The 21,244-nt window shown below is 60.5% G+C and overlaps 1 protein-coding gene across 1 annotated transcript; it reads right to left on the bottom strand.

The window, feature by feature from the left end:
* Nucleotides 1-1,278: 1,278 nt before the first annotated feature.
* On the bottom strand, nt 1,279-7,430 carry PSMF1 (proteasome inhibitor subunit 1). Its single transcript, XM_035567119.2, has 7 exons — nt 7,249-7,430; nt 6,324-6,476; nt 5,482-5,564; nt 4,764-4,946; nt 3,525-3,578; nt 1,654-1,812; nt 1,279-1,521 (listed from the first exon to the last, which is right to left on the bottom strand). The coding sequence occupies exons 1-7, from the start codon at nt 7,375-7,377 to the stop codon at nt 1,470-1,472; spliced, it is 813 nt and encodes a 270-aa protein (XP_035423012.1). The 5' UTR covers nt 7,378-7,430; the 3' UTR covers nt 1,279-1,469.
* Nucleotides 7,431-21,244: the final 13,814 nt, after the last annotated feature.

Below are 21,244 nucleotides of genomic sequence, written 5' to 3'. Positions count from 1 at the left end.
CAAAGGCAGTTTAAAAGGAAAAGCCTTTGGGGAAAAGGGAGAGACAGAGGGGAGCACTCCCCCGTTTTTATTTATGCCTTTGCAGCTGCACGCAGCGTAACAACAGCGTTCAATACCCCGGAGAGCCAATTACCACCAGGAGAGCAGCCGGAACGAGGGCTGGGCCATTCTCCACTTAATTTTCTAAATACAGTCTACTCGTCTCAGAAAAACGCTCAGGGGAAGAGACAAAGCGGGCTCCCAGCGTGAATCCAACACCCCAGGGAAGGCAGGCACAGCCAGAGCAGAGCTCCCAGGGGCATCTTTGGGGCTCCCCTTCTCATAGGGGAAAAAGAGGGGAGGCCAGCTGGGACAGGGGGGTGACCCCCCAGCAAGTGCTAACACAACATTGTTGTCAGGTTTTTATTTCAAACTCAAACGTCCTTCCAAGAAATCAAACCACGAGAACAAAGCATGAACCCGGTGAGCTGCAGCCCCCAAACTACCTGACACGGGGCGGGTTCCAGAAAGAGCTGCGGATCCCGAGCCGTGCAGATCTCACCCTTCCTCCCCGGGCTGTGTTCGGTGAACGGCAGCAGAGTCCATCCGAGCAGAACCGCACCAGCCTCATGCCACGGGACTGACAGCAGGGAGTCGTGTTCCTATACAGCCCTGCAGCAGAGCAAATCCCAAATCCTTCAGCTCCGCCAGGCCCAAACAGCCAATGCTGGACCCGGTGGCCACGCTGGCACCAAGTCCCCTTCTTCCCACGGCAGCCCCACGGTGCCAGACGGGCACCCTCCACGCTGCCTGCCTGCGGGTTTGATGTGCAGCCCCGGGACTGAAGGACAGCGTGGCTGCAGGGGCCAGGCAAGGCCAGGAATTCCATCTCTCTCTTCTCATGCACGTTAACGGCCTGGTGTTGGTGTTGTTACATCCAGCGGGCACGGCCATGCAAAGCTGATCTGAGCCGCTGCCAGGGGTCTGCCCACAGAGACCCCGTGGGACAGGCTTTAGGCCTTCATGATGGTCAGCTCCTTGCTCAGATAAAAAGCACAAGAAAAAACACCTCTGCATGGGGAACCGGTTCCCTCCCTAGCACCAACTGCACGTGTAACCCCAGCAGCGAAAGCGACGCCACCCCAAAGAAACAGAGGGAACCTGACGGCCCGGGGCTGCTCTCAGCACGCCACAGCGCTCCCCACGCTGCCCCTGCACGGGGCAGGCCCACGCCTGCTGCGTGCCCACAGCTGGGCACCCTCGGAGGAGCACAGAAAGAAACAGACCTACTGCCCCCTCTTCTGTTCTGCACATATGGACACCTTTATAGCCGGGCTGAAGCACGGGAACGTGGCCCCGAGCGAGGAGAGGAAAAACGCTGCTGAAAAGATCTAAAGTCCACCAAGGAGGGAAGCGAAGAGGGGAAAGTGCTCCTGCTCCCCGGGAGACTGCTCTGGCTGCAGCCAGCTGAGAAACCACTTGGTGAGTCCTCACATGAACATGTCGTCATAGCCCGGAGGGGGGAGGTGGTCAGGATCTGGCCTGGAAAGGAATTTGGAGCAGAGTCAGACCAGGAGCAAGAGCACAACCCTTGGAGGAGGAGGAGAGCCTGGGGCAGACCGGAGAGCGTGCTGTGGTACTGCAGCGGCTGCCCAGGCGTGGCCAAACACCTACCTGCCCCTGCCAGCCCCTACGGGGCCAAAGGGGTCGAATCTGGCTCCTGGTGGAACTGCTCCCGGGGGAAGGCGGCTGGGCAGGCCTGTCGACGGGTCAATGCCCGGCTGCCGGTACCCAGACCGGAGAGGATCGACGATCATTCCCCCGCTCCGACCTCTGGGGAGAGGAAAGGCAGAGAGGGAGATGAGATTGGCACCGAAGAGCAAAGCGCTCCTCCCGCAGCCCTGCCCGCGCTGTGCCACAAGCAGTGCTCAGGGGCGGGACGCGAACCGTAGCTCAGCATCGTGCCAAGGTGGGAGGCTGTCCGCAGCACACACGCCCAAGCCAGAGCACCAGCAAGCATCCAGGTCCGAGGCACCGCTGTGCCAGCAACCCCTCATGGAAACTTGCAGAGGGAAGCACCAGTGTGTGCTTGCCTGCCAGAACAAACGCTCGGGTTTCCCTGCGCGTCCCCCAGCTGCTGGGCGAGGGGGCTGCAGCCGTGGACGGGCGGCTTCCCTCTTCCCCCAGCTCCTTCAAGGAGCATCAGGGCAGTGGCTGACGAATCCCCGAGGAGCTGCTGACTGTGCCGAGGGAAACACCAGAGCTGCTGGCCCTTGTGCAGCGCTGCAAGGGCTGGCAGCCCCGGCCGGGGCTCCCGCGAGCCTTTCCAGAGCGCTGCCTGGAAGTCATTTGCTGACCACGGCGGCTCCTCGGAGCTGCCCCACGCTGCGAGTGCCATTCCTCATAGTCGGCTTTGTGCAAACTCAGCTGGAGCCTCTGGACACCGCTGCCATCATACAAGTCATTAACAACTGCGCTAATGAGTTCCATTACGCCAGGCTGGCTGCCCAGAGCGCCCCGGGACAGCCAGGCCCCACGAGCATATGCCTGGGAGTCTGGGTCTCCAGCCCCAGCGCTGGCAGGTGTCAGCACACAAATCTGCTTCCATTTACCGTCTTTTTTGTCCTTTTTACAGAGAAACTTCTGATGAAGGGCTGGAGGCAGCGAGAGAACAGGGTCCCCCCCACAACTGAACCCCCTCTCCTCACGCTATCGGGTTTCCTTCCAGCCACCCAGGCTCCAGGCCTCTCCCTCCAGCAGGGCAGGACGTTTCTAGCTGGCCCTTTTCTAGCCAAACCCGCGGAGAACCAAGTCTTGCAAGAGGGGAAAAAATGCGATCCCCACAGGAGCGTGGTTCCGAAGAGGACTCCCCTGGGCTGCAGGGCACTTTGCAACAATTCCAAGGACTGTTTTCTGTCTGAGTACGTGCTTTTAACTGGAATGGCAGATGACAGGTTCTCCTCGCCCACCCAAACCAAAGACCCAGCGATGGATCTGTGAAGATGAGTCCCCCAGACAGCCTGGGTGGAAGCAGGGCTTCCTCCAGCATCCCTGCTCTCGAGTGCCTCAGAAGAGCCTGGAGGCTCCCAACCAGGACTCGGCAATCTGTGGATTTAAGCCTCCCCTTCTCCAGACTGCTGGGCTGTAGACGCAGCAGCTGGTAACATTTTGAATTAGAGGCTTACATTCACTTAACGACGTATTCAGCTTTGATTTACTGAAGGAATTAGTGCATGTTAAATGAATACAGGCTGATTATTAAACAGACGCAGATTGCAACCTATCATCTATGCAAGCGATGGGATCTTGTTACGGTATTAGAACCATATTGAGGTTTAGAAACCGTCAATCGGCCCCTTGCAGTTTGCACTGAGGAACTGTCCCGCTGCCGCCTGCACTCGGAGACACTGCGCGGGATGCCTGAGCCAGGCGGACCCCAGCTGTCTGAGGAACGGCCCCAACCTCCCCCACCCTTCCCGAGGGCAAAGTGGGGGACGCTTCTCTTCTCAGGCACGCAAAGCACCGCTTCTCCCAGCCACGCTCACCCGAAAGGGTCCAGGTCTTCCCCACCAACAGCAAAGGGGTTCAAAGGACGAGGCCTGAAAAAGAGCACACAGTGAGCGAGACTGTCGGTGAGGGGCTGACCGGCCCCACGGAGCCGCCAGGAGCGAGCACGCAGGCAGGGCAGCGCAGGCAGCGTGTTTGACGGTGCTGTGCTTACGGGTGCTTTCCCAACAGCAAGAGCAGCAGCTCTGCACAGCAGGACCCAAAGGTCCTTGGGACCCGTGGGACCGAGCGGGCGCCGGGAGCCCAGACACAGCATTCCCTGCCCCGGGGTGCAGGCGGGTGTGGATGTCGGTGCGCATGGCAGGCTCGCAGGAAGCTTGCTGAGATGAAGGGAGCCCTGCTGCTCCCACCGCTCCGGGCTGCGGCTGCCTGTGGATGCTGGCGGTTTCCATGCCAGGGGCTCCCCGAGCAGCGCTGGGCTAGGCCAGGCTCTCCAGCGCGTCCCAGCCAGCCACACAATGACAGTCCCGCTTCCAGGAGCGTGGAGAGTTCGGGGGTGGCGAGCCTGCAGCCAGCTGTCACAACTCCTTGCCAGCAGTATGTGCCAATAACACGGTTTCAGAGCCATGCCCAGCTCCAGCCTGTCTGCCCACGGGCGTGCGGGGCCTCCCCAAGGAGCATCTTGCACCCTGAGCACCAGCAGACAGCAGCGGGGCTGAAGAAACAAGAGGTGCCATACAAGGCAGAAGCCACAGCCGGTTCCCTAGGGACAGTGGAGCCACCGCAGTGTCTCTGACTTGCAGCCAAAAGGGATTACAGCTTGTGAGGGAAGAGAGGGGGGAACCTGCCCGTCACATATGAGGCACGGCTGGGCACAAAGGGGCCAAGGAGGGATGATGGAGTGGGTGCTACGTGTCCCCTTTCCTCAGCTTTGCCAAAGGAAAGAGGGACTCCCTCCCAGAAGCTGCTCAGCCCCCTGACAGCCCCACTGCTGTCCCTGCTCCACCAGTCCCTGAGCCCCGATGGTCCCTCAACCTGCACGGAGGAGGGCCTCCCTCCTTCCACCCCAACACTTTCCCAAGGGAGGGCAAAGCCAGCTCCTGAACTGGCCATCCCTCAGCGGGCAGCTTAAATCAAAGCAAAGCTGGCCAGCAAGCCTGAGACCGGCTGGGGAGGGTTTGGGGTGGGGAATGAAGGGGATCCATCCGGGCGAGATGGGAACTGGAGGTGAAGTTTGTGCCGCGATCATCAGTGGCCACGTTCTTCTCCTGACTTACCAGGACGGTGCTCTCGTGCCTGCAGGCTGCCGGGGAGGAGCCCTGAGGGGGTCGTAATCCTTGGGCAAGACAGGGTCCTTCTCTGCCACGGGCTCCTTGTTGTCCTTTTCTGCAGGGCCTCCGAGGGGAGCGATGATACCGGAAGCAATCTTTGTCCTCAGCTCCTCCATGTTCTTGTACACCCTGCAGGGACGAGAGGCGAGGCAGTGGGATGGGGAGGCCACAGCACCTGGGTGTGAGGGTGCTGGACGGGCTGCGGCAGGGGTGGTGAGGGGACGGCCGTGCCCAAAGCGTCCCTGGCACAAAACGTGCCCCCAGCTGGCAGCATGGAGGGGATGGGAAGGGGCAACAGCACACAGCAGCTCTGAGGCCCCAGCCCCATTTGAGAGGGCGGAGGTGCCTGCACCCAGCGCAGACAGGCAGTCAGTGCTCTGGAAATAAAAGCACTGGGCTGGCCACAGCCCATTCACAGGTGGCGTGGCTGTCCCCTGGGCTATGACCCAGGACCCCACTGTCTCCTAAATCTCTCTTGCTTAGCAGCAGCTCACAGGGAGCGAGCTCCGGCTGCGTTTCAGGGCAGGCTGCTCTGCCTCTGGATTTGTACAGGTCAGAAAAGTCCTCCAGACTCCTCGTAGCCTGGTCTCTGATTTCATCTGCCCCCCTCCCTACGCTGGTGGGACTTTTTCTCCTGCAGAAAATGCCAGGGAACTGCGATTACTTGTGGAAATCATCCAGGTGCTCTGGGTTGATGTAGTCGGCCACCGCCAAGGTCACGTCCGCCACCTTCTGAGAAGTGCGATCCTGGCAAAAGACAGGGGAAGCAAGGAGTCAGCAGCCAGACAAAGCTGGGCCTAAGGCAGGGAGCAGGTACAGCCACAGACAGGGGCTCAGGACATGAGGAACGAGCTCGCCTTTTTCCTGCCCATGTCCCTGTGCAGTGCCTGAATCACAGAAGCAAACAAACTGCAGCGTACAGCAAGGCTCTCTCTGCTTGCTCCCCCAGCCCAGATTGCAAAGGTGAAAGACTGAAATCTCATGGCACAGCCAGAAACAAGAGGCTGTGACATGGGGCAAAAACATCCTGAGCAGGTGCTTGTTGGGAAGTGGTTTGCAAACACATCCCCAGTTGGAAAAGGGACGCAAAAGGGGCAACTCCCAGGCCAGAGTTGGTGTCCCTGCCCATGGTAGGAGAGTTGGAATTAGATGATCTTTAAGGTCCCTTCCAACCCAAAGCATTCTATGATACTATTAAAAAAAAAAAAAAAGAAAGAAAAAGAAAAACAAAAAGAGCATGCAGGGCAAACTGCATTTGTACTCAATGCGGTTGTGTTTGACCAGCTTCGCACTGGGCCACATCTGCTGTGGCAGGTCTGCAGCCCTACCAGCTCCTGGGTCTACCCCATCCAAACATCCCCGAGGGACAAATGCCGCTCTAAGGCAGAACAAATAAGAGCAAAACATTTAAGAAATTAGCTCTGTATTTTTTCACGTATTTTGGACAGCAGCAGACGCCACCCCTGAAGGACGCCAATTCCCGCAGCGACCAGCCCAGGTACTCACCATGACATTGACGATCATACTGTCCTCCACCATGATGGCCTTAAGCAGCAGCTCACGGGCATCATCTGTGGACTTGTAGCGCAGCGTGTACACCTCCTTGTTGGCTTCCCAGCCAGCGGGTAGCAGCTCCGACTTTCTTTCATCGGGACGTGGCTACAACAGGACAGACATGCTGCTGAGACCCAGCCCACCAGCTGGAACAGGAGGGGGCACAACCACCCCTTGTAGAGTAAGAAGCAACAAAGACGGACCAGGGGATGATGCTGTTTGTCACCTGGCACCCTGCAGCTCCCCAGCATGGGGTGGCTGTCACCCTGTTTGTCCCAGCCCCACAGCAAAGCACCTAGAGGATGGCACTGCCCCAAAACGTCCCCTCCCCAGGTAGTGTGGGGCTTCTCTGCCAAACCACTGCCCAGCAGTTCACCGCTTCCCCCCGTACTACATCAAGCACCCTCCTGGCAACCCCCACACCAGGCTCCTGACCCCATATCCCCCACCTCAGCATCAGGACACCCACGGCAGCTGTCTCCCCCCAACTACCCGCCTCCCTGGCATCCCACTGGGACCCCCCAGCCCTGACACAGCAGCGAACCCCTCCAGCCCCGTCCCCCCACCCCAACACTGCACCGAACCCCCAGCTTTGCCAACGGGGTCCCCACCACTACCACCACCACACCGACCCCTCGCTGTGCCCCACCACCACCGGGACACCCCCCAGCAACACCCCAGAGCCGCCCCCCCCCAGCCCCCCCGGCTCCAGACCCCTCCGGTACCGGCACAACCCCCAGCGCCCTCCCCGATCGCGGCCGCCGGGCAGGGCCGAGCGTCGGCGGCGAGCGGCGCTAGGAAAGACCGAGGCTCGGCGGGGCCTAGCGGGGCCTGCTCAGCGGCCGGCCGGGGACGGGCGGCCCGGCCCTGCCCGTACCTGCTCCCCGGCGCCGAGGCAGCGGTAGCCGTGCCGGACCAGCTCCCAGTGGAGGCCGCAGAGCAGCGCATCCTGCGGCCGGGACACGGCGGCCCGGGCCGAGGCGTACAGCGCCTCCAGCCCCGCCATGACCGTGCTGCACCGAGGAGGCGCGGCCGGGCCGGGCCCCCGCCCTCCGCCGGGCCGGGCCGGGGCTGCGAACCAGGGCTGAGCCCGAATCGGGCCGGGCCGGGCCGACCCTCACTAGGGGGCCCCCGTCCCCTGCTTTAAGCCCCCGGGGCTGATGTGAAATGGCAGCGGCAGGGAGCGAGGTGCAAGCAGCGCTGCTGGGCCGGCCCTTCCCCGGCCCCCGCTGTGATATCAGAGCGTGGTTTGGGCTGGAAGGGGGTGTAAAGACCACCCAGTGCCACCCTGCCGTGATCGGGGGCATCTGCCCCTCTGTCGGGTGTGCAAAGCCCCCTACAACCCGACTGTGAGCGCCTCAGGGATCCACAGCTGCCCTGTTCCAGCATCTCACCACCCTCAGAGTGTAAAGCTTTTTCCATATGCTCAGTATAAATCTACCCTCTTTCACCTCAAAACCCTTTCCCCTTGCCCTGTCACAACTGGCCCTGGCAAAGTCTTGCTCCATCTTTCATACAAGTCCCCTCTGTATAGTGGAAGGCTGCAATAATGTCAGCTTGGAGACTTCTCATCTCCTGGCCAAACAACCCCAACTCTCCTCAGTCTTTCTCCATGTTCGTGGCCTCCTCCGGACCCCCTCTATCAGGTCCGTGTCTCTCTTGGGCTGGGGCCCCGAGCTGGATGCAGTACTCCAGGTGGAGAGCAGAGCAGAGGGGGAGGATCACCTCCCTCGACCTGCTGGCCATGCTCCTTGTGCAGTCCGGGACACGGCTGGCTTTCTGGGCTGCAGGTGCACACTGCTGCCTCATAACCAATTTTTCACCCATTGGTAGTCCAAAGTTCCTCTTTGCAGGGCTGATCTCGGATTGCAGGGAGGCTAGGGTTTTTATTCTCTGAGAAATTTAGCACTTCTGCATGCCGGGTCTGTGTTGTTGCTGCCTCTCGAGGCTGTGGATGTGGCAGGGCTCCGAGGGGTCTCCATGTGGTGGTACCAGCCTCACTGCCTGCTGTGAGCAGGAGGTGCCCGAAGCAGCCGCATAGTTGAGAGATTTGCCTGGTTCCTGCTCCCTAACCCTGGTCTCTTCCTCACCAAGGATCAGCCCGTGACCAAAACATTTGCTGAACCAGTTATTAAAAATCTGGAAGAACCAGTGTCTGTGCTCACGTGCACGTCCCTATTGAGTATTTCCCTCAGCACCCAAAGGGACCAAAAGTGCGATCAGCTAATGACAGTGTTATTCTCATTCTTTCCACATCTCCTTTCCCTGTTTATAACACTTGAGTTCGTGTTAAAGTTGCCACTGAGCTGTAGTCAGGGGCTCTGTTTCCTGGCCCCGCTGTGGCCTGGGGCTGGAGCCAGTGTCTCTGGCATGTCCTCGATGCGGGTGGCAGGAGGCTGGGGCTGGAGCAGTCCTGGATGAAGCAGCCTTGTGCCAGGGAAAGCCATCATCTGCTGCTTTCCCAATCTGAGATCTAGCTCCTTTGGGGATGCTCTGATTCATCTTGACTTCATTATGCATCTATTAATTAACTCACACAGTCCACTCTTTCCATTTCCCCCTCAAGAAGTCACTGAAGCTGAACAATTGACCACAGACCGTCCTCACTGCTCAGCGCTGCCCATTCCTGTGAATCATTTCCCTGGTGGCTGTGGAAACATTGCACCTCTTGCTAATGCCCCCGTCAGTCCCGGCTCCGCAGAAGACACCCATAGCATGGAAGCCAAGAGAGCCGAGCTGGCCAGGTGGGAATTGGCAGGAAATTAGCACTGATTTCCACAGAGCCAGGGCTTCATTATGGGAATGGGGGACTCAGCTCCTGCTTTGCTCATTTGTGAGATGATAGGGTGAGTGTGGGGAACAGGATGCATTTTGTAGGGCCGTCAGCCCCACATAGCTCTGGTGCCTGTATGAGCTGGGCAGGAGCTGCAGGAGCCCTGTCCTGAGCCCTGGAGAGCCTCGCGGGGTGGTGGGCACAATGGACCGGGTGCTGAGCCAGCCGTGGGGACATGGGGACACAGGAACACGAGCTCGGTGCAGCCGGACCTCTCTGCCCCTTGCTCTGGGAGCAGGGCCTGCAGGGTGGGCAGCTCCTGGGGGCTCGGGGCTCTCCTGGGCATGGGCAGGCTGAATCCCTTTGGGGGCGGCTTCAGAATCACAGAATCACAGAATCATCTAGGTTGGAAGAAACCTCCAAGATCACCGAGTCCAACCTCTGACATAACGCAAATCCTCCACTAAACCATATCACTAAGATATGAGCAATTATATCACTGAGATTTTGAGCAATGCAGTCCCACGGATGTGTCTGCTTCATCTGATCGGGATTCGATGAGAACAGCAGGAAATGCTGGAGCTGGGGCTTTTCCATTGCGGGGCCTGTGATTCACGGCCGCCGGCAGGATGGAGACCTGGTGCTGCCTGCCGGTCCCCAGGTTGGTGCATCCATGCTGATGGAGGCCAGCTGGGCACATGCAGACATTAAGCGACTTTCTGGCTCCGTTTTGTCCGGCAGATCTTCTAGCGGGGATGAAGGCTGAGATCCTCTCCACCCTCACACCAACCCGGGGCATGGCCTCCTGCATCCCCATGGGTGCCAGCCGTGCTGGACCACACACGAGGGGTGACTGGGGATGTCCTGGGGAGCTGCAGGAGCAGGGCCAAGACCCCCAAGCAGCCCTCTGATGGGGTACAGCAGGATGCCCTCCGTGCATCCCCTCCCCAGGGCCGGATCCCCGCTGTGCCTGAGCCCATGCCCGGGGCTGGCTGCCGCTAAATCAGAGCTGCCCCTGCCGAGCCCATGGTGCCCGGCCCCCTCGTCCCTCCTCTGCCCCAGAGTCTGGCTCACTGCAGCTCGCTGATGATGAAAACCTCTGGCCACATGAAAGTGGTTCCCCTAACGCAAGTCTCGCAGCCTGCAAGCTACGTGGGAGGCAGCGGACAGCACAGCCTCGGCTGGGATGCGGCAGCCAAGTCGTTAATGAGGTGACGAGGATTGCAGAGCCGGCTCATTAGTGCTGCAAGGCAAGCACGTCACGTTGGCTGCCGCAAATGCTGGGGCTGGCGTTGGAGCAGGCGAGGTGGCCGGCGGCTCTGCACCGCATCCTCTTTGTGGGCTGGTGGAGCAGAGCTGGGATCAAGAGCGACGTGGAGAGAGCCATGTGAAGCCCCCAGAGCAGCCAGCACCCTGTGCACATCACACGTGCTCATCAGGACCCGTGCCTGGCTCTGGCAGCAGCCAGTACCAACTGCTCCTGGTGCTGGAAATGCAGAGGAGCCTCGTGTGGCCCTTCTCCTCCCTCTCTAACCCAGGAGCAGCAGCCACGGGGCCATGCAGCCCGTGGAGAGCTGCTCTCAGCAGGACCTGGGCCTCGTGGCGGAGGGAGAGGAGGCAGGAGCCGGCCGGGCACCAGCAGGTGGAGGGATGCATCAGCCAGGGCTCACCTCCGTCACACAAACCACAGCCTCCCCGACCTTCATACTTTCCCACTGCCTCACTGCTCCCGGTGGATGCGTCCACTGCAATGTCGTAACGAGGAGGAGAGGAAACCGATTTCCCAATCGCCTGCGGCCTGTGAGCCCTCCGTGCTGGGAATGGCAGCCAGCACGGCCAGGATGGCTGGCTCACTGGTGTGCCGTGCCGTGCCGTGCTGCACTGCACCACGCTGGGCCACGTGCACCAGCCATGGCACGGGGCCTGGCAGGAGAAGGCAGCGAGGGGCCATGGCCAATTCCTGGCGGAGATTCCTGCGAACAGCCGCGGCGGCTCCGCAGGCGTCGCGAGCTGCTGTCATTTGAGAGCTTCGGCCCGCCCTTGGGTCAGCGCGCTGTTTATCCTTTCTGTGGATGAGAAAACCACTGCACATCACCTGGCTGAGGCCGAGCAGGGCTGGGTGCACGGGGATGGCTCCTGCCGGGTGCCTGCATGCGGCTCCGTGCGGACGGCGCCTCCCCGGCAAGCAGCCCAAGGGACGGGATCCCCACTGCTGAGCCTGCACCACTGTGCAGCCCTCCTCCAAGCGGCTCTGCTCAGCCACCCATCACCTACTGGCACGAAAGGAGCCACCAGAAGGTGGCCAAAATCGCCGTGCCAAAGGGCGTAGGGTGGGACAAGGCACTGGTGGCTCATGCTCCTGGAATTAGTTTCGCCCTTCACTTTCTTCCTTCGTTTCCTTGAGAGGGGAGGTAGTCGCTCCATGAAAATTTGTCCTCCTCTCTATTTCCCCCAAATTCCAGGGAAAGATGACACCGAGGCAGGAGAAAGGAGGTTTTTCTCTGCGGAAGAAATTCAAACCACATGCGGGCGGGTTCGCCGCAGGAGCAGGAGGAGGGACCAGGCTGCGGGAGAGCAGGCTTTTGACAGCGATGTGAAACGTAAAGTCAATTAGCACTTTCAGGACTCTGAACATGCTTGAGTGCTGTGTTTCAAGCAGGCATAATCCCTGTCTGAGGGATGCTGCCAATAGGCTTTGAAAATAATTAGGAAGCCCAGAGCCCCAGTGCTTCCCAGAAAAGCCTGTTAGCTCTGCGGTGGAAACCTTGCTTGCAGGGAGCGCATCGCGCAAACACAGTCGTGACTCATCAGCTGGAACTGAACTCGATTTTTGGGAGGTTAACTTGCTGGAGTCCTAATGAGCGTTATCCCAGATGGGGCTCCTGTGCTCCCTGTGCCTGCCTTAATTCTAGGGATGCCCCACACACCTGAGAGGAGCTGGGGCAGTTTTGTGGGACGCGTTTCATCCAGAGATACAAACACCCCTCCCGAGGGGCAGCAGAGATAGGGAAACTGAGGCACGGTGCTCTTCTAGCACCTGACCCGGCAGCCTGGAGGGCAGCAGCAACCTCAGCCGCCCGACACCCCCGCCTGCAGCCCGGGCAGCCGCCACCATCCTCCTCCGGCTCTCAGGGGGCCTCGACCATAGATCCGCACAGCTTGGGACAGGCTTTGGAGGAGGAAAACAAGGCCATCAATCACCCTTGCTTCGCTGCAGCCCCAGCCCGCAGGCAGGGCCGGCTCCCATTGTGCACAGCCGGGGACCCCCCGCATCAAAGCGGCCCCGGAGGGCAGCGCCCTGCCCGCCAGCTGCCGCCTGCGCTCCCCGCACCGCCTCTGCCCCGCGCGCTGCCCACGGCCACGCCGGGCACCGGGGTGCGGAACCGGCGCCTGCTCGGCACGGCGGGGGATGCCCGAGGCCACCTCGCTGGGGGAGAGCGTCAAAGGCACAGGCAGAGGATGCTGCCGGGGAGCAGACCCTGCTATCTGCCCCTTCCCTCCGCGGGGGTGAGGAGGAGGAGGCTGCGGGCAGAGGTGCTGCCTGTGGAGGACGAGCCAGCCTCGGCCCCAGGCTGCCGTCGAGCTCGTCCCGGAGTGCTTTGGACGCCACGTGAAGGCCCCCGCTACCCTCACCAGAGCTTTCCCTTCGCAGTTTCTTCCATGACACACAGTGGTTGCTTCCTGCGGCTCTGCCCGGCGCTGCTGCAGACAGTACATTCGGTTTTGGATGGCGTCTGCAGCTCCCCAGCATTTCTCTCCGTCTCAGGCACGCACGGATGGTATGAGGCAGTGTGCTCGGGGAGTATCAGCTTGCCCACGCCGTGCTCTTGGGCAATCGCTCGCATTTCTTCTGGGGAGCTGGTGGCAAACGGCCCCAGGTGGAAAGGGCCCCGTGGGGGCTCAGTGGGGCAGCACGCAGCATGGAGGGAGCGGGGTCAGGGTAACCACACGGGGCACGGGGCATGGCACCCCAACCCCTGAGCGGTGGGTGCAGCAGTGCCACAGCAATTTGGGTGCAAAACCCCAAATATCCTCGATGTCCAGATTAGCAAAGGGATGAGGAGACCCTGCCCGTGCCCCCCAGCAGGAGGGAGCAGCCCCACTGCCCGTGCCTGCCAGCTTTCGCCCTCCCTGGTTGCACGGGGACCTGAGTCTGCAACGCCCTGGGACCAAACCTCGTCCCTCTGCAGTCTGGGGTGCAGGCTCACGTATGGCATGTGGCAATTGATATCTTTCCCAGTTCACTAATTAAGACATAGAATAAAAGTCCTTAAGATGTGAGGCTGTGTGTTTAAAGGGAAAATTCTCCTCGAGGTGCCAGGTATATTAAAAGAAGGGGGAGAACAACAGGCGGGGAGGGAGGGCCATGAGCTGGAAAAAGGACATGAGGGAAAGAAAATGCCAGGGAGGTTGGGCTGTGCCCAACAGTGGAGATACAGTGGGGATGGGGGCTGCAGCACCTGCGTCCCTCACCTACACAGCACCTCTGGGGACCTCCAGAGACCCCAATGCCCGTGGTCGTGAGGTCCCAGGCACTGGGGGGCAGTGGGTGGCCGTGCCCTGGGCATCGCAGCAAGGCACGAGGCCCTCCGAGTGCCCAGAGCATCCCCTGCGGGGCTGACATCCTGGCACGGCTCATCCAGATCCGTTCCAGTTTTCCCTTTTTTAACTGGTAGGAAACTGCCCCAGCCTGGGCAGAATTCAGGCTGCTGAAGCAGGAGCACTCCTGGCATCGCCGACCTCCCGGGATGAGACGGGCCACGGGGGCTGGGGGCTGCCCGGTGGTGCTGGGGCTGCGAAAAGCCCCCAGCTCCTGCACCCAGCCCCAGGGGTGCGGGGAGCCCCCCGGCAAGGCTGGGGGTAGCAGGGCCATGGCCTCCGGCCCCCCCGCCCACCTACACCGGGTGCCTGCAGCATTTGCACTTACACATGTAAAGCATTAGGATTTGTTTAGAAGCCTTTTATTGTCGTATTTTGTTCTTTATTTCCTACAAATTAAATTTGCTGAGGGATATGTGCGGATTGTGAAATTATTATGAGAATAGTTCCTCTGGGTTTTTTAATTTCCTTTGTATTAAATTTTTACAGGGTTTAAAAGACTATGAAAAATTCACCAAAAAAAAAAAAAAAGGGAAAAAGGAAAAAAGAAGTAGGCAGACCAGGGAGGGAACGAGAAGCTCCTGGGAAGGTGACCAGGCCGGAGTTGGGAGCAGTCACTGCCACCTCCAGCACCAGCACCAGCACCAGCCTCCATCGCTCCTGCGGGAGGCAGCCCTGCATTGAGGCTCGGTGGGACGAGGCCGGCAGCCCCAGCACCCTCTGCAGTGGGACCTGCCTCCCCCGGGAGCCCCTTCCACGCGACGATCCCCCAGCTCCCCGAGCTACAGGGAGTCGGGTGGGCGCCTGGCCGGGCTGCGCCTCCTGGAAGCGCTCCCGAGCCCTTTCGCTGCCGGGGCGCACGGCGGCGGCGCAGCCGTGCCACCCTCCCGGCCCTGCGTCCCCTTGCGCTGGGTGTTTCCAGCTTATTAAAATCGCAGACACATTTTTCATCTCTTTATTTCTGCGACTGTCATCGTCATTGTTTCGGGCTGGTGCAAATTGGGAACTGGCCGTCCACTGACGCTGCTGCTCCGCTCCAGCCGGCTGCCGCCCTCGCCCCCGGGATGCGCAGAGGGCCCCGCGCCGGAGACAGGGATGGGGACGGGGACTGGGATGGGGACAGGACTGGGATGCGGACAGGGACAGGACTGGGATGGGAACAGGGACAGCACCATCCTCCTGCCGCTTCCCTGGTTGCTTCCGAGTCACGGCAGCAGCATCCCTGTGCCCGAGGCACTGGGGACATGCGCCCCCTTCCCTGCTCCTGATTCCCAGCCGTGCCCGGCAGGAATTGCCACCGTGTGCTTCCCTGCACAAGGAGGGAGGGGATCGTGCTACACCTCCAGCTGTATGGGATGAACTGGTGGCTAAGGAGGGCATCAGTTACACAGCGGGAACTCTTCATTAATAATGAGGGAAAGGAAGAATTCAGTGAATGTGTAACTTAAATCAGGAGCGCAAAAATGCCAGGTCTGCATGAAGCCAAATTGTCCGGTTTGGTGGGATGGAAGGGAAGGGAAGGGAAGGGAAGGGAAGGGAAGGGAAGGGAAGGGAAGGGAAGGGAAGGGAAGGGAAGGGAAGGGAAGGGAAGGGAAGGGAAGGGAAGGGAAGGGAAGGGAAGGGAAGGGAAGGGAAGGGAAGGGAAGGGAAGGGAAGGGAAGGGAAGGGAAGGGAAGGGAAGGGAAGGGAAGGGAAGGGAAGGGAAGGGAAGGGAAGGGAAGGGAAGGGAAGGGAAGGGAAGGGAAGGGAAGCCCCAGTGTGATGTTCCCTCTGACCACCCATCCCTCTGCAGACCTTTTCCCAGCCAGCTGGGTGCTGAGTCCTGCCCAGCTCCACTCAGCTCACCCCCCGGCCCTGCTGGGGAACTTGGTGGAGCTGGTGGGGAGGACTGCAGGGCAGAGCAGAGCTCAGCTCTTGATCTGTTCTAGGAAAAGAGAGGACACACCAAGAACTTGCTGAATTTCCTTCTCAAAGCCTTGGCTGAGTGCTGCTATGTCTCTGTAGTGACATTTAGACCCTGGTGAAGCTGGGGACCGAGTTCCATCCTGCCCACACCATCCTGCCCCTTCCCAGCCAGCCGTTTCCCCCGGGACAGGGCAGCATGGGGTGCTCACCGCCCTGCAGGGCCGGGGGCTCTGCCCATCCCCAGTGCTGCTGCCATGAGCTGAAGCTTTGGGAAAAAGTGTGTATGATCAGAGCACACCCCAGCAGCCTGCTCTGGGGAGCTGGAGCCTTGCCAGGGGTTGGCTGCACCTCTGGGGGTGCCCTGGCCCCGTTTGTCCCTGGGGACACGGGGCGGTGGCTCATCCAGGACCAGGGACCCCAACCATCGCTCTCCCCACCACGCGCTGGCAAATTCCTTTCGCATGAACAAGAAATATGAGTTCTCTCTTTTTTTTTTTTTTTTTCAGGAATAAAATATTTTTTAAAAATGAAATCAAAACCTATTTACTTCTTTGTGGTCTCAGGGTGGTCTCCAGTTGTGTTTGTTTTCGTCTGGAGCTAAACGCGATGCTGCTGGGGCGCCTGCAGTCTGTGCACGGTCCCGAAGGGGCAGCGGTGAACCTGGGTGCCCCCGGCCCCGCTGCCCACCCCGTGCCCCCATGGGCAGCCCAGAGGCTTCTCCCCACCGGGGTGCAGTGGCAGCAGCCGGGGGCGAAGGGTTTTGGTGTGTGGTCTTCCGAGGGGAGCTCACATTAGGCAAACAGCATTGTTAAAGAGCAGAAAACATCGGTAACCTCTAATTATCCCCTCTCCTCGCAGGAGGAGGCGTTTTGCACCCGGGGGAGGCCGTGCCACACATCACCCTTTCATCGCAGTATTATGGTATTTTCCCCCAGCGCTGATGATTGGAACCAGCTGAGCTCCCGCAGCGCGGCCCTTCTCCGCGCCGCCACCACCCTGAGACCCCCCCCCAGGGGCACTGCCGCCCCCCAGGGGGACCCTGCTTTAGGGAAGGGCTGACAAAGCTGAACCAAAGCTCAGCCCCACATGGAAATCTCCCTGCCTTTGCAACGAGGTGGTGTGAGGTTGGTCCCTGTCCCCATCCCCATCCCCATCCCCATCCCATCCCATCCCATCCCCATCCCCATCCCATCCCCATCCCATCCCCATCCCCACCCCTATCCCCATCCCCATCCCCATCCCCATCCCCATCCCCATCCCATCCCATCCCCATCCCCATCCCAATCCCATCCCGTCCCATCCCCATCCCCATCCCCATCCCATCCCATCCCCAACCCATCACCATCCCATCCCCATCCCCACCCCTATCCCCATCCCCATCCCCATCCCCATCCCCATCCCATCCCATCCCCATCCCCATCCCAATCCCATCCCGTCCCATCCCCATCCCCATCCCCATCCCATCCCATCCCCATCCCCATCCCCATCCCATCCCCATCCCCACCCCTATCCCCATCCCCAACCCATCCCCATCCCATCCCCATCCCCACCCCTATCCCCATCCCCATCCCCATCCCCATCCCCATCCCATCCCATCCCCATCCCCACCCCTATCCCCATCCCCATCCCCATCCCCATCCCATCCCATCCCATCCCATCCCCATCCCCATCCCCATCCCCATCCCCATCCCCATCCCCATCCCCATCCCATCCCCATCCCCATCCCCACCCCCACCAGTCATGTCAGCTCTGAGCAGTGCCAGGACCCCGTGGCAGTGGGACCTCAGCCCCAGTTTTGCCATAGGTGCCCCAGTGCACCCCAGGGTGCCCAGGTGCATGCAGGAAGGTCCAGAGCTGAGCCATCGGACAGACCCTGCTGCGAGCCAAGAGGAGAGGCCGAGACAAGGGCACTGGGTGACGCCGTCCCTCCCCGCCACCGTCCCCGCTGTCCCCCCGGTGGGGAGCCGTAAATATCCCAAATACCGCGGGGAGGAAGGATGGCACGCTAAGAGTGCCCAGAGTGAGTGCGTGGCAGGGAGGAGGATGGGGATTTGTGGAAATGTACTTCTTCTGGCAGACATTTTTCCTTCATTTAATCTTTTTTGCTCAGATTCCCAAGTGGAGAATTCTTTCCATGAACTAGAGCTTGCCGGAGCAGCTCCGCTCCCGGCCCCGGCCGTGGGCACCGGGGACCAGCCAGGGCCCGTGTCACCGCGTCCCTCCTGTGTCTCCCTCCCGTGACACTCGTGGCGAGGCCGGGGACACCCGTGGCCCTGTGCCACCCTCCCGTGCCACGCGCTGGCCGAGGCGCTCGCCAGCCCCAGCCCTTTCCTCCCACTGCTGCGGTTCGGCATTTCTGGGGATGGTCACGGAGCCGAGCCTCCGCTGCGCGCTCGGGGAGAGGAGCTGCCCGCAGAGGAACAGCGTTTTAAACAAATCAGGAGTATTAAAGCTAGCTTTGTTTCTATTCCAGCTCCCGAAAATTGAATTTGTTAGTGGCATAAACAGGATATAAAGGGCTGAAAAGGAGAAAAAAAAAAAAAAAGAGTGGGAAGCGCTTTTCTCCATGGCTTTCCCTGCAATGGAGGAAGCGACCTGTGGGGACCACATCATTCCTGCTCGTTATTAAAAGCCCGTTCCTAATCACGAGCAGACCCTGCTCCCCTGCTCCCTTTCTCCTTCCCTTTATTTTGGGTTAGGAATTGGATGCCCCAGAGCCAGCGCAGGGCCAGGGAGGTTCAGCAGGAGCAGTCCCGCTGCCAGCACTCGTGGCTGGGTCCCTCAGTCACCAAAGCCCGCAGCCACCCAACACCACAACCCTGCCCCGGGACCTGTGGCACCCTCCGGGCTGAGCCCCCCCAGCCAAATACCTCGGACAGCTTTAGGATGGAGCGCGGGGCGGCAGGATGCGGCCACCTGCAGCCCAGCTGCCCAAATGAGCTCTGCTCCCCATTGCACAGGGGCACTGATGGCATTCCCAGCCAGGGCTTATCCTTCCTTCCCCATCAGTGGTAGGGGGATCGGTGGCGGATTTCTTTATTTTTCCCCCAAAATACGAAGATGGGCTCTACCACTGGCCCCGGGGATGCTCAGCCGGATCAGGGCCCTGGGGGGCTGGCTCCATCCAGCGTGCCGGGGCTGCTCCTGCCACTCCGGGTTTTAGTAAAACAAAGGTCTTCCCTTCGTGATTTACACACTTTCCATTTTTTTTTCCTCCCCAAATTCCCGTTGGTTGGTGGCGCTCCCTGACGTCAGCCGCGAGCGGGGCCAACTGCCAGGTGGTAGCAATTTTCCTGAACATCGACTAAATATAATTATCACTCTATTTTCACTTCAGAAATATTAAAGCTTGTGTCCCTCCTGTTATTAATTCTGAGAAAAGCCTTTATGGGTCACCGTGACTCACGGTGCCGCCCCACTGCACTGTGCTGCCGGCCCCCTCGGGGGTGACGGGCTCATGTCCCCAAATCCCTGCGGCGCCAGCAGCCACCATGGCCATGGGGAGCATGGCCGGGGGCGGGGTGTCCACGGGGGGAGGCTGGACGAAGGGGTTGGGGACACGAAAGGAGGCACCTGTGTCCCCAGGGGGGACCCAAAGCCCCAGTTCCCATGGATGGGGCGCAGGACAGCCCGAAGGGGGCTCGGTGGCACCTGAGCTTGGGAGCAAGGGACAAGGACCAGGAGGGGACACACCTGGGGGCACGGTGGGGCAGGTGCAGGGACTGCACGAGGTTAGCCTGGCCTGGACCCCTGTCCTGGCCCCCTGGGGCAGCACCCAGCCCCGTGGCTGGCCATGGGCCATGTGCCGTGCGTCCTTGTGGCAGCGGGGCGCAGCCGATCCAAGGGCTGGCTGGTGGCGGGCCCTCAGGACACGCTCTTTCCTTCCAGCTCCCTGCCCAAAAGCATGACCAAATTCCTTCAGTTTGGGCCAGGGCGGGCAGGAGGAGAGGAAGCAGGGAGCCATTAGCGCTGGTCGTGCTACTAATTGGATCCTGCTCCCGGCAGCCTGCGCCGTACCGGGTTTGCCGGTAGCGGAGCCGCGTGGCCACCCGCTTCGAGCCGTGGGTGCCCGGCGGGGGCAGCAGCAGCCCCAGTGCGCCCCCCCCCCCCCCCCGGTGCTGCCTTTGTGGGGTGGGCTTGTGGGATCCAAGCACCAGCCAGGGCTCTGAGCCTTCATGCACACTGGGCTGCCAGGGTTTGCCTTCCTCCGGGCACCCACAGGCAGAGCCCCTGGTCCTGGCACCGCACCGAGCCCCCCGGCCGCCGGCACGTGCCACAGAGCCCTGGTGCAGCCGGGCGAGCACCGGGTGTGGGGACCACGAGCACGGCAGCCGCCTTCGCAGCCCTCCCCGGGCTCTGCAGTGGCCGGGGGGATTTCAGCATCCAGGACCACGATCCTGCCCAAAGCCTTTGTCTTCTGCTGAATTCCTCCTTGTGAGAGTCATCCACTGGAGTCAGAGGATTTACCCTCCTGGGGAATGATGTGCGAGAGAGAGCTGTGTAGTCACATTCAAATTATTTGAAAAAGGATCGGGCTTCTGAGTGTTGAATCACGTGGAGCCAGGAACACTCATCTGACTGATGCTTCCATCTGTCTTTCCCAACAGTTTCCTTAAATAGCATAAATATTAAGAGAAATTCAACTGGAATTTGGCAAAAATGGTTCTTAGGAGACCAGAAGAGGGCCAGCTGCTTAAATACCACTGGCTTGCTCCCTTCCAGTTACAAACACATGATTTTCGCTGCTAGGAAAGCCAGAGGCAGCTCCTGGCCATGCCTGGCAGAGAGGAGGATGCTCCGTGTCCGCTCATATTCAGCTTTGCGGCAGAGAACGGCACAGCTGTGCGTGAGCAGCACGGGCGAGGGGCACGCGTTGTGTCTGGGGAGCAGCAGCAGCAAAAGCCACCTGCAGCAGTGCTCCAACGTCCCCGTGTCCCTGCAGCTGGCCCTGTCCCACCACGTCCCCACACTTCCAGGCTGCCCAAAGCCAGACCTGCTGCGGGAAGTGCCCCCGGGCCCCATCCTGCTCCCCGGAGCCCATTTCCCTTCTTCTTGGAAGAACCTTCCCATTGTCCCAGCACTGCACGGCTGGGGAGGCAGGAATTGCTGTAACAGGAAGAGCTTTCTGACCAATTTTTTTTGCAGTGCTTCAGTTCCCTGAAGCTCTCCTCTGCCTTTCACATTTAGTTTCATCTCTGCCCAGCTCTTCCCAAGAAACCCGCAGGCGAGGGCAGTTGGGTTTGTGGACGGGTCGGCGCGGGGCACTTCCCGACACCGAGCTGGTCCGTACCTCGTCCAGCCAGCCTTGCAGCTTCTCAACTTCCAAGCAGAGCTTGCAGGATTTCAGTAGCACATGTGGGAAGGAGATTGCTATCGGCTGTGAGCCGGCCTTGGCGCGCAATCACTTGTGGAAAAGCTGGGGACCGGGGCGCTTTCCATGGGGCCCCAGCGCAGATGCTCTCCCACTCCTAAGAACCAAAACCATCCTCAGCTCCCAGCCCTCCCGTCCGCCTCCCTCTTCCACCTGCCGGGGCGAGCACCGTGCCCGTAGCAAGACAGCTCCAGCCCCTGCATCACACCCACCCCGTGTGACCAT

Source organism: Cygnus atratus, chromosome 16 (genome assembly GCF_013377495.2).
Source record: "Cygnus atratus isolate AKBS03 ecotype Queensland, Australia chromosome 16, CAtr_DNAZoo_HiC_assembly, whole genome shotgun sequence".
Lineage (NCBI taxonomy): Eukaryota > Metazoa > Chordata > Aves > Anseriformes > Anatidae > Cygnus > Cygnus atratus.
The sequence above is the reverse complement of the archived record's forward strand: the minus strand, read 5'-3'. Positions and strand labels throughout refer to the sequence as shown.